This window comes from Danaus plexippus, assembly GCF_018135715.1.
Source record: "Danaus plexippus chromosome 16 unlocalized genomic scaffold, MEX_DaPlex mxdp_31, whole genome shotgun sequence".
Classification (NCBI taxonomy): domain Eukaryota; kingdom Metazoa; phylum Arthropoda; class Insecta; order Lepidoptera; family Nymphalidae; genus Danaus; species Danaus plexippus.
In genome coordinates, this window is record NW_026869852.1 from 821,885 (window position 1) to 841,297 (window position 19,413).

The window sequence follows — 19,413 nt, forward strand, 5'->3', positions numbered from 1 at the left end:
TATAAAAAAAAATTAAGAAAAAAAAATTCGGTTGCGACTAAAAAGAATGTCTATGTCGCTCTCTTCTAATCCTTCTATCCTCTGTATTTATCTTTAAAAATACCAAACAGTACTTTATAAATAATATTACAATAATAGTATTTGTGTTATTAAATTTGTATGTCAAGAAAAAGTATGGATATACCAAGTCAAACATTGCTTAACATGGCAAATGGCATGAGGTTATTAGGTATTCGAAAAAACTAAACTGCCATTATCTTATATATAACGGTAAGCTATTTCATGTAAGTTTTTATAAAAACAAATACTTTTTATATAAAATTCAATATTCGATTTATTTTTAAAGAAATCAATCAACAATTATACTGTAAAAGATGTTATTATATAAGTTAATTTTCTGTTAAAGACTTGCATACCGAATACATCGATGAAACTTTAGGTACCTATTTTAACCGTGAAAATTAGCAATCAACTAAGACACTAAAATTCGTGGTTAAATATTACATAGAAAACAATAGAACGTCATAAATTACCTTATATATCCTGATAACATTGTTATTAGATAATGACATTTCACGCAGTTACGTGTGTATGAGCAACTGGGACTAGCAATTTAGATAATACATAAATTAGCCGGCCGTATACGTATTCTGCCTGTTCATGTTCCGTTAAATTGGTCCCAAAAACTTGCAGATAAACAATACTTTGCTCTAACATGTTAAATAACATTTTAGATTCTAACCAAAGTTTCGGTACTGCTTTCAGTAATTGTCTTCACAAGGAATCGACCTAAACGGATCTGCTTTCTCCTATTTATTTATTGACTATCAATGACTTATATTTATCATAATTTTACGTTTCCGATGAAAGAGTTTGATTTAGAATCTCACAGTGTAATGAAAGTTTCAATTAACATGTCATTTCTGTCTTACACAATAGGATTAATTGTTAAAAAAACCAAAAAAAAGGCATACACTCTTTCTTTTTTCAAATAATTTCTCTGCAAAATATACGCTTATTAAGAGCATTACATCGTTATTATTTGTAGTATGTACCCAATACATATAATTTTTATAAATTGCATTAATATACCTCATACCTGTATATATACTTTATCATTAACAACGGCAAAATAAAGAAGAATGAACATTATCAAACCGTGCCCTTTGAATAGATAACCATTGATTACGCTACCTATTAAAGTTTAAAATATAAAAATTATACGTTTCAGTCATATGTTAGGTATTGTTGTTAATGAATATCATAACAAATAAACACATATTTTAATAAACCTCGGTTATCTTGTATTAAATATAGATTTATATCAAAAATAAGAATATGTAAGTAAATGGAATAAACCCATGGATTATTTATAGTTCTTTGTTCTGAAATAAAATCTTCGTAACCTAATCATTTAGAATAGAACTATATGCAGTTGTTTTGTGTGGGATTTATTGTACAATAGTCACCAATGTTATTATAATTTCATAATCATTACGACGATTTCATTTTCACTATCATAATCTTAGGATCAATACGTCTACTATCTGGACGGTAAATACCGGTAATGAAAAGACGGGTCATAAATATTATCATCGTATTTACATTTACTACTTAAATGATGACAAATTATTAGGTTTTTCAAATAAGTTTTAACAAATGTTACCAGAAATAACGCTAGAAGACATACTGCTAAAGCAGAGTTAATAATATAAAACATATATATTAGCAGGTTTCAAAATTTACACCTATTTTGTTTTTTGTTTTAATATTTGAAAAAAAAAGCCCCAGTTGTTGGCTCTTTCTTATTTAATTTGATTTCTTATGATGCTGTCCTCGTTTAGTTAAATGAAATGTTATATCTATCTAATTAAAACAAAAAAAAAAACTAGCGAATATACTTTTGTAAAACATTTATAAATTTTCCTCTTATAATATAATAATAAGTAAATAAAATAATAAATTTTAATATTGTTTATAATCATTTATATAGATTTTTGAATGTGATAAGTTGGGAAGTTCACAAAAGTCATTCCAACTTGGCATCAATATTTAGACAGGACAGATACAAAAATGTTATTTATTTTTAAGTTGGTACTTCTTAATTTTTTGATGAAATGTTTTTTTGTTCTAAATATTTATATCGTTATTTTTTTATTACGATAATATTTTAGATACTCAAAACTTTAGATAATTGACGTCCACGTCTCAATTCTCATGCATTTTTCCATTCTGTTTGATTCTGTTACTATATATAACAGATAAAATAATAGCATTATTAAATAAAATTCCTTATACATCGCGGTATGGCACGATAGCTAAACTGCGTAAACCATTGAAACGCTATATTCTGGAAGTTCCACATTCGAATTCTGTGCATGTGTATGAATTTTTCATTCTACGTGTACATTTTCTATTTTAATAATAATTTATATCTTTGTCATTCCAAGGCCTCTCTACTACATAAATAAATTTGAACCAAATTCATAGACGTTGAATTGTTTTATCAATGTCATATACCTTTGTATTTTATTACAAATAGTCTGCCAGCAATGGCTGGTGAAGTTACTCGTATATTTTCAAACAGAAATTCCTACATTAAGTTTATATCATTAAATAATCACTACTTGATCCCGGTTACGTACTGGTACAAAAAAAATATCAATTTTTTTGTAAATATTATCAAAAACAAAATAATCTAATATTTAGATTCTAATAAACAGTTACAAAGATAGCATTTTAGAGACGTGTTAACATAACATTTTACATTGTTTTATTTCTATAACTTTTTAAAGTTAAAATAGGGATATGTTTAAGAATAGAAGTTTTCAATATCAATAGGTAGACGTAAACAGAAGGTAAGATGAATAAGCGAACTAAATTTGTTGAAATTGAACAGCGTCACTTTCACAGAAATCAAACGTATTTTACACAAGTATCGTACTAATGTTACAATAACAAAAGCTTACGTCAAAACAAACGCTCGCAATAAATCAAGCGAAAACAAGCGAAGTTAATCAATATTATAATTACACTTATCCATATAGTTTTCAAAGTCAAATAGAAAGCAAATTTCAAGGATGCGAAAGGTTTACTGTTTACTTAGCACATGTTTGAATCTTCACGCTACAGACGAAAGGATTCCTATGTGTCATTCACTGGCATACTTGCCACTTAATTATGCAAACTTGGACAAAGCATACCGAAAGGACGGATAAACTTAAGTGGATGAAACAAACGTATCCTTTAAATTAGATTTTTTTTTCGTTTTATACAAAAACAATATAAGTTTTTTTTTCTTATTGAAAATTTTATATCCGATAAACATTTATAATAAGCGATCGCCCGAATATTTCCATTTCTATTATCTGAAAATGGATTCCAGTGTGACGAATTATTTGCAATTAACACGACGAATTTAGTGAAAACGGGAACACTTTTGATTTTGTAAAATTTTTATTGTATTAAATTTTTATAATTTTTTTGGTTGTAACAATAACATAAATAGATCATTTATATTCCTCAATCTATATATTTTTTACGTTCATACATTAAATGCATAGGCAAAATACGTAACTCAGTTCTTATCTGCGGTTACTTTATGATGCCTTAGTATAGTAATATCTTACTATAAGTAATCCAAGTTTGGATCCTAAGGAGTTGTAGGATCCAAGTTGGATCCTACACCTCATAAGGGGTATGAATAGTTTTAATAAAAAAAAAAAAATTAAAAATCTTACCATTATTACAAACAAAAAACCTTTCGTATATTATTTAATGATGCAAACAAGTGCGTAACGTACAGGCGAGGCGAAGTGTTGACTCACTTTCCTTGTTTTGCCTATTTTGTATTTTGCTATCAATAGTAGCTTATATGTGTAATACAACTTTTTTAAAATTTCATTTACATGTTGAAAATAGGTACATAAAATCTCCATAACAATGCAAGACTGCAAGATGTGTTTTGAGCATTGATCTGTGGTGATAACTGATGTAGTGGTCAGTTTGTCTAACGTTTCAATTCTGTCTTTATATAAACATCCACTATTTAAGCGTTACGGTTACAAATTTGTTGAAAAAAAATAAAAAAAATGTGAGAAATATACAGAAACATATAGTTGTCATATATTTTTACACTTCTTTAGTAATAAATATATATAACAAAGGCAATCATTTTGAATTAAATTTATAAAAAGTTCGAGGTTATAATCAATCTATAACATTTAAAATAAGATTTATTTCGTCAAATAACTTTTTTCACAGATAAGACCTGTAAAATATCAATATTTAAATAAAAATATATATATACGGTATTGTTTTTTTCAAGTTAGAATTTTCGTGTTGCTGGAGAAATATTAAATTTCAATCGGAGGAAGGAGGAGGAGGAGTATGAAAATGGAATTAACGATATTAATTTTTATCATCATTATAACAGAATTATGTCTAAAATTTCTTTTTTATTAATGGACCCATGTTTAGTTTATTTTACAGGAAGCCAAGATTTACTAATTTACTCCAATACTTATGCAAAGATAACTTTTTGGGGAATATTTCTGTATTCTTTGCGTTATCTGCTTATTACCAGTGTGAATGCTAGTACCTGTTTAGTAAAAATCAAGACAGAAAAAGCCTTATTTCGATATCTCCTCGGTTTTCACAACATGTAAAAAAAATCTTACCTTCTAAAGACATTGTGATTTGATTATAAATATTTTTTTTTATCAGAAACATAATCCGAGTTGAATACGGTCGCATCAAAATTATTTAAAGTTAAGTTTAAAATTAACATAATAAGGACTCTCGCTTCTGGTTATTGTTAAAACAATTCATTCTGTGAAAGCACTATTACGTACAACAATATTTACATTACAACACAATGTAGATCATCGGCCCTTGAAAAACTTGCTAAGTTAGCTGTTCTCTCCTAATCCGAATCCGAATCCGAATTTTTCCTAAAATACTTCAGACCATTAATTCTAAAAGCTGTTAAGCCTGTGAATTCCATTTACCTTTGTCTTGGCTTGAATGAAAGATAAGTCTTTTATGGCTGTAGGCATTTATTTTGTAATTTGAAAGAATATTTGTTTAGACAGAATAAAGGATTTAACGATAATATTATCATAATAATATATGTAGAACGAGGATGTCCAATTTGATTTTTAAGAACTTTGGTGTCAGCAGGACTGCCGCCGGGCGCCAGTATCACTATTTTGGACAGTCGGGTTATTCATTTTATAAATAAAGCACTGACACTCACTTGGACTACTTTATTTCAGACTTTAACTTACACTTGTAATTAGATAAGTACTACTACTGTGTCTCCACGATTAAAATTACCGAATATTATTTATGATATTAAAACATTTACATACTCTTTTTATTTTAGTTATTAAGTTACTACGAATAATCTTAGTCATTCAAATAATCATAAATCATTGGATAAGTTTTAGTAATTATTTAATTTACATTGATTACAAATTTTAATTTTTAAATTATCATTGATTACAAGTTGGTTATAATTTAAGTTATCGTTTATCTAAAACTTACGAAATAACTAATCTTCACATATTACAAACCACAATAGGAGTTAAGATTTACTATTCTTTAGAACAAATCATATAACGATCTTTATGACAAATACTGTTGTTAAAAAGATGACTAACTCCATGAAATTGACATACCACATCTAGCCTCTAAAATAAAATTCTTACTCTAAAATAAAATAAAACAAACAACTATCCCTTATGCTATTGCGCAGATTTATATTAATAACTATATATCGGCGCTATCAGCTTCAATGACGGATGCAACATGAAAATAACTCAAGGCTGTTATCATTTATTATAACAACTTATTGGTCGTCGTTACTATTGTTAAAAGTAAAACGAAATCAAAGACTGTTTAAAAGAAGAATAGAACCATGTTTGAATTCTGGTATAAATATGACGTCTGGACGCACGACAGCGGACTGCAGAGTTCAGCGAGTGCGGATCATAAAGAATGTGATTATGAAGAACCTTCGAGAAATACAAGAACATTTAGAAGAATTGAAGTTTCATTTTGAAATATCTGGAACGTACTGAAACGAAACTTTCAACGAACTTTCAAACGAAACTTTCAAACTGAATTAGTGACGTCAGCTAGGCTGGCGTCCTCTCTTTAAAATAATGAATTTGTAATAAATCTGATATATATATATACATATATATATATATATATATATATATATATATATATATATATAAATAAAAAGGATTTTTTTATTAAAACCAAAAGGTTGCTTGCTTGCTTGTCATCAAAAAAAAAAATTTATTCCTAGTAACAACAAAATTAAAAAACTAAACTAAGAAAAAAAAACTACGTCTCATAGACAACATATTGTAATGGAGGTTATTATTGAACAGATGTTTTTAGTGCAAGGCTTAAGTATAATTTATTTGATTGAATTTCTCGGGTATTTGGAATAATATATTGTTCGGTGTTTAGTTTAATGTTGCGGGATATTATTATTACGTATGATCCTTGAATGATAACACAAACATAACGAACGATTACTTAAAAATCTATTGGATGCAAATAACATCTACAAAACAGATGCGATTTATTGTCTCTTATTAATACGAACAAAATTCGTGCACTCATTAAATTAAGCTAGGGGTAAAAGGTCAATTGAATATTATATCACTCATTATACTACGAATTTACCTTTTGTATAAAATGTACTTTACATGTGTAATTTACTTATATTATGCTTAAGACTCTTTGAAATATAATTTCTTTTTGATAATAAAAAAATCTTTACTTGAAATAATTAATTATTCACTTTATAATGAATGAAAATTCTAAGAAATTAACAGTGTAAAACAAAACTTATGGACAATTCGTTGTTATTAAGATACCTTGTTAATGTTATTCCCAAAGATATAATTTTAGTGACTTATAAAAATAAAAATCTATTTATAAAAATACGTTAACTCCAAGGTCTATACATAAAGCGAACTATTTAGTTCGTGATGACAGTAAAAACAATTTGTAATTTCTGCTATAAACAAACAATTTATCAAATAATTCCGTCTACTTAAATGATGAATAATGAGATCTAAGGCTTCCGCGAGTTTTATTCATTTAAATGAAACTAATATTTTTCGGATATATTACGCTTGCTTTATTTTTGGTTAAGACTACATTCTCCCGACGTTTCGGTTACTTTTCAGCAACCGTGATCACGTAGTATATCCGAAAAATATTAATTTAATTTAAATAAAATGATGAATAGTTGTGAAATAAGTTACGATGTGTTTTCAGCAAAATTTATCTGACCTTTAAACACGATATATCAGTACGTTATAGATTTTAAATATATCAATAAAATATTATTATTATGATTATAAATTTTACAACAAACGACAAACTTCTGTTATACCGAAATAAATAAATATTACCGTCATAAATTAAAATACCTAAATTGTGTGTTGTAAAATATTATCTATTAATAGATTGTACGTTTACAATCGTTCAAAAACTAGATAACTTATATAACCTGAATAATATAAATAAGAAAATATGAAAAACTTATTCATGTCAATGCAAATTCGAGCAAAGTTTTTAATTCAATGCAAATATTTTGAATGTATATTACCGATACACAAAGAAATATACAATGCTTAGCACAAGTTTGACTGTTAAAACATACGAACCGTTTGTTATACAATAACCTACGTTAACACTTAATAATATGAATCCATCAAACTCATCAAAATCACCAAAAGTATTCATATTTATACATGAAAATTAATATTAACTCTCGGTATGTAGGGACTACGCTTACTTGGGGTAAGCAAATTAACGTTTTTGTTACGTTCTCACGTCACTTACTGTCTTTTAATAGCACGAACTTTAAGCAACGGTCATAAATAGGCATAACCTTTGAATTCATAGACCAGATGTTACTTAAACCTATTATTCAAAATGGAACTTAATTATTTTAAATAAAAATAGTTATTAAAACTCTACGAATAAAAACAACGAACATTAGATTAGCAAAATCCTTTCCGTTTTTGCAAATAGACGTTGGATTATATTCTTTAAAGATAACAAAACACTACGACTTATTGGCTACAATATCAAAAACTACATCAGATAAGACAATTGTCTGTATATAAAGCAAAAAAAAATTTAAGTCTATTATAGATTTGTTGGTAGAACACAATTAAGGTAACTATTGATATTGTTCTGAGGATATTTTTTTTTAATATTTTTTCGATTATTTAATAATTTCTTATATATAGGCAATATGAAATTCCTGTTGATCGCTGCTCTCGTCGCTCTGGCTACGGCCAGCCCATCTCGCTTGATCGTTCCCGGACCTGCCGGGCCCGAACCCATCGTTGATGAAAATGGTAGCCCCATCGATGTTGGACCCGTTATTATTGACGAAGACTCGCCCATCGACGTCGGACCCGTCATCATTGACGAAGACTCGCCCATCGACGTCGGACCCGTCATCATTGACGAAGACTCGCCCATCGACGTCGGACCCGTCATCATTGACGAAGACTCACCCATCGATGTCGGACCCGTCATCATTGACGATTCTTCAGTAGGACCCTCTCCTTCAGTTTCCCCTCTGGTCCAGATCATCATCAACGTCAACTCTAACGCTAACAAACCTCAGCCAGGCCCCGTCATCGATGACGAGAGTGATGCTCACATTCCTGACCAGCCCGTAATCATCGTCGACGAGCCCGAAATCATAGAAGAGCCTGTTGTTCCTGAGCAAGTTATTGTTGTTCCTGTTGACCCCAACCCCGCAGCAGTCCTCCCAGAAGCCCTAAACTAAATATTATAAAAACGAAATAACCAAAGAACAAAAAACAATCCCTTTGTAATAGAAGACTCGACGCCCATCAATGATGATTCTGTCTTCTAAGCACCAATCACCAACCCGATAAATAGACTTTTCTCTTAGGTGATATTAAATATATTAAGTTTATGTATATATTAAAATATTAACTAAAATAAATATAATTGAAATATATATTTTTTTTATTTTTTTTAAATAATCATATAAATAAAGGAAATGTACTTTAACCGACACTTACTGGAAAGGTACATTTATCTTTCGCTACATAGGAAACCTTGCTTGAGAGACCTTCGAGTCTATCGTATCTTAAGAAAGTTAAACACCAATAAAAGTATAATAATATCTTATGAATAATTAAATTGCTGATAATGAGGCTCCCGCTCTATGGCAATTCTTTTAAATCATTTATAACTTATTCTAATTGATAAATTAATTTCAAATGAAGAGAAATGTTTATGAAGGAGGAAGAGTTAGGCTTATAAGAATCAGTCATCTAAAACAATGAATAAAACACACACATATATAAGTATGTTACATAGCTTATTAAAGCATACGAGTATGGACAAAGTGGTTTCAGTCGATGTGCATATATTTAGTCACAGGATTTTTCAGTTAGTCATATTATTTGTCCTTTAGTTCATTCGGTTTTTTAATTTTTCCTAATATTTCCCAATTAACATTCGTGATAAAGTAAATTAATATTTTTCTAGATATGTAATGTTTACCTGCCATCTTTCCTTTGAAAATTAAACGCACTTTTTTCAAGGTCTATTAATCTGTCTTTAATGGCTTTAGAAATGTAATTAGTGCACGTTAATGAGACACAGAATGCATACCTTTTTTTATGATGCTGAAAATATGCTTTTCGCATACCACTCAGCCCGGGGAGGGCAGCTGCGGTTATGTGGGACTCCAAGGTATAAAGCGCCCAGGCTATCCACTAAAACACCAGCGTAATTCCTCCTCGCCAGTCGCCAGGTGGGGGAGGCTGCGGTAACGCTTTCGCCCAGCCTGCGGCCTTCCACTATGGCTATCCGATCGCGAATCCAATGCAAGATGGATTTGTAGAGGCTTCCAGATGTGTGCCAGCGTGGTACGGCCCGCCATCCGAGTCGAGACAGAATGCATAACTACCCACACGAGGCTATGCTGTAAAAATTATTAAATAGTATAAAGGACAAAGAATATTATTGTAATATGAAAAAAAATTGAAAACAAAACAAAGTACAAAATAAATTTTATGACTGTATGATTACTAAATACAAGAACTTTTTCATGAAACCCTCCGTTTAATTACGCAGCAAATGTTTCTATTTGTCTTTTTCATTAAAAGTGATCACCGGTGGCTATAGACATCTGGTATTTAAAACGGGTATTAAAATACGTTGTCGGTCTTTTTAAGATACAAAAAATCTTTCATTACCCACGACCTCTACACTCGACAAGAATGACATGTCAATGTTGACCGAGTGATGTCTGTCTTTATCGTACGATTCATCGGTTTTAATGTCGCTACAACGTAGAATATTATAAACTAGACAAACACGATAAAGAAACAGTCAAAGTGTGTCCAAGATGTAAAAAAAAATTTCGATACGGTAAAAGCTATATAAATTTTATAACAGCACTATGGCCAATCTGTGATTCACCAGTCTGACTGGCTGAAATGTCAACAAAAAAGTAACAGTAACCTTTTGTCATAGAGACTAGATAGTGTTTTACTCTCATTCCACCTGTTGGTAGGTGGAAATAAAGCTGTAGGTGGTAAACGCACTTTCGCAGCCTATTCGCTGTAGACTTGAAGACACCCAAAATTCAAAGGACAATTTGAAAGGAAAAAAATCTGCACCTTGCAAGCTTGTTTGGATTCGTTGCTAGACGCATAAGGGAGGAGGAAGCCTTTGCTTTGTTCAGTTGTGAGGAAAAATTACAAAGATAGGACGGAGACTTGCCATTCATCTGGGCGTCTGATGGTAAAAAGTCGTTTGAGGAATTTAATTTTATAATTCCTGCGTACACTGTCCAAAGTGCTTTCTTCTTGACACAACAAGATAAGAATAACAAGGATACTCCTTGTTCTAATAGAACAAGTGCAGCTTTATCCATTACCGTATGAGACAATATACCATCAGATTTAGCCATAAGACTTAGTGAGGAAATACAGACGGCACATGTTGTCTCTTTTCCTCATAGTCTTAATGAAGAGCCACAGAATCACTTACGCATGTAACCGTGAGACATTGACGAAGACTCTTGTAACCAGACGACAAGCATGTTGAATATGACCTTACTCCAATGTATGACATCTGCAGTGACGGTCAACTGAACACAAAACTTTTCACAAAGCAAAGTACTCTTAATTAGTTTCAAGATTTTACCAAATTTGTTACGTGGTTATGTATTGTTTTATTTAAACCCCCTTAAAGAAGTTGCCTTTTGTCAATAATTACGTCGCGTTACGCGGAAATATAGAGACTTTAAAATTTATTACTTTCATGATTAACTTAACTGTCGTGTTTATTTAAAAATTTTCGAATATAATACATTAAAAAAAATTATCTGTTAAATTACTCTAGTTCATTCAAGTGGCATTTTAATAGCCAGAGCTTCCTTTCCGTTGTGATTCCTTTAATTTCATTTTATTGAATACATAGGCTTTCCATTGAAATTTCTTGGGGAAATTGTTTCTTTTTCTGGGTGTTGAAACGTATACACCCATATAAAGTATGCCTTTTTTGCAGTTTATTTTTAAAATATTTCCGCTATATTTTGAGTCCGAATAGAACTAAATTCAGTAGTTTACTATTTATGTATATTTTTTTTTAGATTTTCAAGTGTTGTTCTCCAAAATTCACTGTATTAATTTAGTTACAGTTGAGGTTCCTTAAAGTGTCACTTGTACAAAAGTGTACTAGCAAATTATTCCAACTTATAAAAAATATAAGCAGGCGTAGATAGTGTTTCCGCTTATGTTATGATTTCTTCTACTACAAACTATGATTGTATGCCTCTTCAAATATTTTGGAAAGTCAGAGCTCATAACGTATTTTTGTAACATTATTAAATAAAATATTAAAAATATATTCACTCTTTATTTATTGCAGGCATTAACTGATGGTCAACGTTGAATAATTTATAATAATTTAGTTAAGTTGGTCAGGGAGAACTTGAGCATTGTCAGGTTCGATGATAACGGGGTCCACATTGATGACATCTTCAGGCCTGATATCATCAGGGTTAAATGGGGGTCTTACTGGACTTGGGGCGGATTTGACGTTGATAATAATTTGGACGAGAGGGGAGCTAGGTACGGGTTTTTCATCAATGATAACAGGACCAACATCGATGGGAGGATATTCATCTATGATGACGGGGCCTACGTCGATGGGAGAGTCTTCATCTATGATGACGGGGCCTACGTCGATGGGAGAGTCTTCATCTATGATGACGGGGCCTACGTCGATGGGAGAATCGACCTCTGGTTTGTTGGCCACAGCCACAGCGACAACAGCAAAGAACACGACGAGGAACTTCATTTTTAAATCTGTCAATAAATACATAATATATCGTATCAAGTAAATAAGGTTTGGTAAAAAAAAAACAGTAAACACTTACGTTTGTTCTGCGATCAATGATGTTCAGCTAGACTTTTGTGTGCTTTTTATACTAAAATTCATATCACATTTTACAATAACAATCTTTAAATCTAATCAGTATTATTTAATTTTTATTACAATGGAACTTTCTTGATATAGTGCATAAGTGCATCATAAATTAAAAATAAGGAGTACAGCATGAAAGATACGTACGTCATTCAAATATATTTTTGTGCTTATATTTTTTTTACGGGCTTATTTGGAAAATAATTATTGTCTGAATAGTTCTATTTATACTATTCTGTTTAAACCTTAAAATATTGATTACATTATATTCGACTAAAAAAAAATGTAAAAAATAACGTTCTATAATATTAATGTTTGCTTTAAATTTAAAAGCAAGATATATGAAATAAATATTGCGTGATGCTAAAATAATATTAATATATTTTTATTAACTAAACGTTGTAATAGATATTACACTTGCTAGATGCATCCAAAAATATTCAATATAATAATGTTCTACAACCAATCAGGCAAAGATATTATTTATTGGTGCATTCTTATTGCTGGTGGCTTTAATGCTATTAAGATAAAGAGGAAAATATCGAAATATTTATTATTTTTGATAAAAAAAAATATTCATTGCACATTCAAATAGGAATAAAATGCAAAACTATACATTTTTATAGGAAGGTCAAAGAAAAAAATCTGCTATTTATATAACACATGTATTCTTTTATATTGAAATCAATTATACTTTATGTAATAATACATTTTGCAAGGTCAGTTTATTTATATAAGATTATAATTATAATTGCACTTCTTTATTGTAAGCCCATAAAAGTATATTGCCAATGATCATTAGAAAAACGACATTTCCTTTTTGACCTTCAAGACTTTATTACAAAAGAATCTTCTCCAAGAAATTAACCAGGCGTTTAGGGCATTTGATATTAAATTGAACGAAACAGTGAAAGTTTAATAATGCGATAACATTTGTAAACATTCATATAATAGAACATCTACAACTATTTAACTATGTACCTACATAATTATTATCCTTAAGTTACTTGGTTATATCAAATAAATCACAAAGCCCATAAACAAAGAACTTATAATAAAAGTCGTGAATTGTGGAACTTAAAAAATTACCGTTTGAAACAGTTCCGTGAATCAGGAAGTCACAGTCAGAGATCTTGAGTGTAATTAAAAGATAATGAAAAGATTTAGAAAGAAAGATTTATAGTGAACAAAAAGGTATTAGAACGTAAAAATAAATCTGAAGAAAAAAATACAAGTAGGTATAACGAAATTCTTTGAAACATTGTTGATTAATATTATAGCAAAATGCAATACTACATAATACAACCGCGTTAAGATTATGTCACTAAAGACAAAAAATCTTAAACTATTATAATAAAATTCCAAATAAATATGACAAAACATTACTTTATTTTGATCAAAATATCCCCGAAGAAGGGCTGAGTCAAATCAGACACTTCCATTTGAAAAAGATGTTAAAATAAGATGTTAAAAGTAATTAAAAATTATGAACATTATATCAAGAAAAAGTGAACGAAAATATGATAAAGTCTCTATAACACTTTACGCTTGGCTTATATCAATTTATCATACTTTCAGAAACAGGGGGAAAAGTCCAAAGTGCCATCAAAGAAGCGGCTGTCAACGACTGAAGTGACCGTAAATTAAACGACGACCGTTGACTGTACTCGAAAGGACCATCGACAGTTCCACCCGCCAGGAGATTATGAACACTCCGATGCGTAACGATATGATAGCAAGGTGGGTATTGGGTAATACATTGTTGTCAGGACCGGCCAGTCGCTGGTGTGCCCTGTCGCTGCCAAATCCGGGGTGTACCAACAAAGCGGCCGATGGCTTTCGCAGTGGTTTTAGTGGGTAATACATTGTTACACATAATGTGACTTTTAATGCATTAAATATATAAATATATGTTAGATTTTAATCAAAGCTACGAATGTGACCTTAAGTTTGACGTAAGTTTTGAAACAAATAATAAATAATGTAGAATAAATAATCAAGTATAAAAGGGACAGTGAGTAACACACTAGACAACTCTATTAGAATGTTGAGACATATTAGTATGATGCAATATTGGCAAAAAGGGATGGAACAATATTTGATTTTATTAGTCTGACAGAATATGTGTAGTGACAGTTTGCGTCATTGTCATTATTATTGCATTCAAGTATTTATATGGACCAGTAGATAACCAAATAGGGCTCAAAACACCTATAGTTCATTTCAATAGAATTTAACAATCTTGTAAACATAAGTGATCCGCTGATATTGACAGAGACTTGTCTATGCCACTAGTAATGTGGGTACTCTTTAAGACGCTTTAATCTTATTTATTATATTAAAATTCATTTAAAAAATGACTTTCATTTATTCATATTTTGTTAAGTATTTATATATACGTGTAGAATACGTAAGAGAAACAATATAAAAGCCCAGAGGATATGTATGCGTCCACGTCTAGACCAGACATATTTCTGTACCTATTCGCGAATTTTAAAGCGCGTTGTGTTAATAGAGTTTACGGTTCCTCGGGAAACCAACATTCCCAAAGACCATGCCATTAAAGTCAATCACGAGCTCACTAACCATCTAAAAAATGTTTAGTTTCGAGTGCTAAAACCAGAAAAAAATGCAATTTTACTTCTCAGTTTTAGCTGGTTTACGTCACAACCTGTTGAATACACTATAGTGTTTGTTATAATGAGATCTTTTTAATATTTGTGAGTTGGTTAAAATTCAAATTATAAAACAAAGTCCCTCGTCGCGTCTCTCTGTCTCTCTGTTTGCGATAAACGGAAAAATTACTGCACCGATTATCAAACAGTTATCACCACTCGATAGCGTGATTCTCGAGTAGAGTTTTAGTATATGACTTGTTGAGTTTTACTTGAGTGTACATTAACAATATTTGTTGAAGATGTCGGGAAAACATGAGCCGTCTGAGAGATTTAACAAAAACGCTGCATAAGGTCTTTGAGATATAACATAATAATATATGGTGGAATTGTGTATCTTATATAGGTCTACAGAAAAGTCATCATAATATAAGTTAAATAATTCTCAAAATTAAATAGGCTATTTTATATTTTTTCTAAAGAGTCCGTGCAAAGCCGGGGTTGGCTCCTAGTTATATATGTAAGAGTCATGTTGGTCATGTTAGTTATGAGTACACTATTTATAGCTCAAGAACGGCTTTACGGGTTATAGGTGGATAGATAGCTTAAAACTAGGAAAAGGATTTAAAATATTTTTCATGCGATCGAAAAAAATTAATAAATTGATAAAATGCAATATCTTCTTATATACTGCTTTTAAGGAGGAACAGAGTTCTCCCAGTCAGCTTTACATTTCTAATTTTGTAAGTAACACAGACGAAGTCGCGGTCAAAAACTAGTTAATTATATATGTATCATGTACAACACTCACTTTTCAAAGAGTTATAGACTTTGATGAGTAAAAGATGATCGTATCGCGTCTCCTCCATTCTACAAGTCACTGGCAGAATATACTGTGCAAGTCTTTGCACGGATGAAGGCCGTATTTAAAAAAAAGATGATCGTATCAATTTGACAATTGCAATAAATTTTCATGTTCAAAATAATTTTATAAAATAAACATACCTATATAAAAATTTGTTTAATGATGAAAAGATTGTTAAAAACAGTGGTGGGTTCAAGACTGACATTCAATTGTACGTAAGAACGGAGTAATCCTGGTCAATTACTTTGTTTAAAAGATTGTCAAATTCTATTGAAATGAACTATAGGCTACTATATTAGAAACTTAAGCAAAATCTATTCTATATCTAAATTTGAGTTTGAAACTTATTATAACAAAATTCATTTTAAAATCCTGCATCCGAAAAGAAAAGTTGGAAAACAATTCAAAAATAAACTAAATCAACTGGATTTTGAGTTCCGAGTGATTGGTAGATAAACGTTTTTTGTATACCTATTACAGAAAAAGTCGCCGAACTTACAGATTACTTTAATCTTGACCCGAAGTATGGTATGGGTTATTTTTAACACTGCATATAAAGAATTTGCCGTTTTTCATTCTATATTCCATTTTAATACTATAACGTGAAAAGAATTATAAATGATATTTTTTTATAAATGCCTAACCATTGTGATGTTGCAAACTTGTGCTGAATATTCTGCTGTTTTGCATCATTGCAGTAATTGTTATTCAATTCATTTATCTCTCCATACATATTTTGGTTTGTCCATGTCTCCTTAAATTTTCACTTTATAATGTGGGAATAAAAGAACAATTTCGTTTAAAAACGAAGGTTCTCTCGATCGTTAAGAAATATTTACATACATCCGAGCATTATGTAATTGTGAAACGAATATTTAAAACATTAGACCTGTCAAGAATTACAGTATAGTATAGTTATATAGTATGGATTGGTATAGTTATATAGTATGCAGTATAAAAATAGTTTATCCTGGTATGATCAGTATGTATTTCTCATACGTCAGTCCATTATTATTCTAATCGCTAGTTCAAGATAACCTCTACCTTTGTAATCTTATTTTCTAAGCACTACACTATTCAAAGTCTTGTATTGGTATTCAAAAAGTTTTCTAAGATAATCTTACTTAAAATATTTTCAAAAACTATTTGAATTTAATTTCAATTCATTGGAATATGGAATATTAAAATACGAGCAAGTAGATTTTATCCATTTTTTGCTTTTATTTATGGCATGATCCAAATACATAAAATATGAGACTAAAACATATTTACATATAATAACATATAAACAGACCAAATGTTTAAACTTAATATGAAAGAAACTAATGTTTTCGGATATTAGTAGGTACGCGTCTTTTTATAATTTTTAATCTCACTGTTATACCCATAAACTATCTGTATTCTGTTTAGGACTTCGTAATATTATGACTAGTTGGTATACTGTAATATATTAAGTAACCTTATTTATTATTATTATTTAGATACTTCTAGAATTATCTGATACATGATTGTAACTATAAAGTGTTTTTAACTATCTGATATCGTATTATTCATATGTTTTTGATACTTGAAAATATGGGGGAAAATTATTAAATGAGGAACAGTGTATATCGCCCACCTCACTCGCCCTCTTAGGTCAGCTGCCAAACCCTTTCTAAAATATTTCACATTTAGTAGATATATTATCTATTGTCCTTTACCATCGTAAAATTTTGTACCGAAGTCTAGCAAATTCTGTATTACAGATGGAATTATATGGTAATCGCTTGTAAATTCAAAGTAGATAACACGAATAATGATATCATAAGATTATTTTATTTTTATGATAAGTATCATATTTATGTGATGTTTTGACAAAGGGTTTTAAGTTATAACAAGATTTTTAAGATTGGCTATTAGTTACTGTATTTTTTTAAGAGGCTACTAAAATAGTATTAGAATAAAATTAGTTTTATTCTAAACGTGAACTCTTTAACATTGGAAAGGGATTACGAATAACACTTAACTGTAATAATTTTCCTATTAAACCACTTGTCTTCTTCCAACGGGTAGAATGATAGTCGAGAATTATCTAGTAGCAGTAACAAAGAGAAAAAAGTTATAAAATCAGTTCATATAAAGGCAAATCGATTTCCGCAGAGATTAATCTCAACAATTCAAATTATGAATATATTTTAAAAGTAATAATAATAGTAATTCTGTTGTGATATGGCGACTGACTGACTGACCTCTGCTGTGTGAGCCGTGTTACATAAGTCATAACACCATTAAATAAATCTCAATATCTTTATAAATAATATATGAATACTTCAATATCTTTTATCCGTCTGAATGAGGTAAAATTATTGTTAATATTTTTACTAGCCCATGTATATATTATTATTGTTTGTATTATAGTGGAAGTATTCACGTTTTTATTTGTATAACACAGTTCAGGGTACTACAATAGTTCCGCTTTTTTCCTTTCTATAACTGAGTTCTAAAATCTAACTGATAATCCTATTAAATATTATATCTATTTTATTAATTTTATTGTTAATCTAATAAATTATTAATAACTCATCATTTTTATTTCCAACAATGGCAGGTATCTGATGATTAAATTAATTTTTTATTAGATTTTTTTTATAACGTTCATTTCCGTATACAAGAAGGAATATAGTTTTATTACTATTAACAAATGACAATTCAACTGAATCATTGAATTTAAAGTTTTGATTTCTGTGAAATTCACGTGTAGCTATCATGACTAATTTTTATCAGTTGTCAACTTAGTAATAATATCCGACATCTGTCCGACTGACTTGCCAGTGACGACGTTATCACGGTTTTGCAACTACAAAATCAGAAGAGATACACAAGAATTAAATCTCAATGAAATACTTATTTGGACTTCCACGGCTTCATTTCTTTCTAATTGTTTTTGTTAAAAGTATATAGGTACGTAATAAAATAATAAAATTTAGGAAGACTCCCTATTCATTCATCAAAGTCATCATCCAGAGATAATACAGGCACATGTGGGGCGTTAATAAAGTAATTATTGTTCAAAAATACCTTACTTCTTCTCGGAAACTACATGACCAATACTGAACCAACATATCTAGTTATGATTGTAAGGAAACTAGCTCACAAATGTATAAACCGCATAAAAATCGGACGATCCCTTTGAGATTCACAGATTTGCACACGGTTTAATATACACATTTGAACAAGCGTATAAATTTAGGCAGAAATAATTAAACAAAATAGAAAAACGACCTTTTGGACACCATCTAGAGCTCTTCTTAATAACTCTAGAGATTTTTTTCAATTTACAAGATTTATAAAAACGCAATGACGAAAGATTCTATACAAGAAGTCAATAAATAATTCATTACAAGACACTCGTGTTATTTTTAATGGAAG

At 29.9% G+C, this 19,413-nt stretch overlaps 2 protein-coding genes across 2 annotated transcripts; one reads left to right on the forward strand and one right to left on the reverse strand.

Annotated features, from left to right (window-relative positions):
• The first annotated feature begins 8,142 nt into the window (after positions 1 to 8,142).
• Positions 8,143 to 9,037, forward strand: LOC133320314 (uncharacterized). The gene is made up of 2 exons (XM_061528306.1): positions 8,143 to 8,214; positions 8,289 to 9,037. Exon 2 carries the CDS (start codon positions 8,294 to 8,296, stop codon positions 8,837 to 8,839), a length of 546 nt encoding a protein of 181 aa, XP_061384290.1. The 5' UTR covers positions 8,143 to 8,214; positions 8,289 to 8,293; the 3' UTR covers positions 8,840 to 9,037.
• Positions 9,038 to 11,942: 2,905 nt separating this feature from the next.
• Positions 11,943 to 12,566, reverse strand: LOC116771879 (uncharacterized). Its single transcript, XM_032663872.2, has 2 exons — positions 12,479 to 12,566; positions 11,943 to 12,407 (listed from the first exon to the last, which is right to left on the reverse strand). The coding sequence occupies exon 2, from the start codon at positions 12,397 to 12,399 to the stop codon at positions 12,007 to 12,009; it is 393 nt and encodes a 130-aa protein (XP_032519763.2). The 5' UTR covers positions 12,400 to 12,407; positions 12,479 to 12,566; the 3' UTR covers positions 11,943 to 12,006.
• Between the last annotated feature and the right edge of the window lie 6,847 nt (positions 12,567 to 19,413).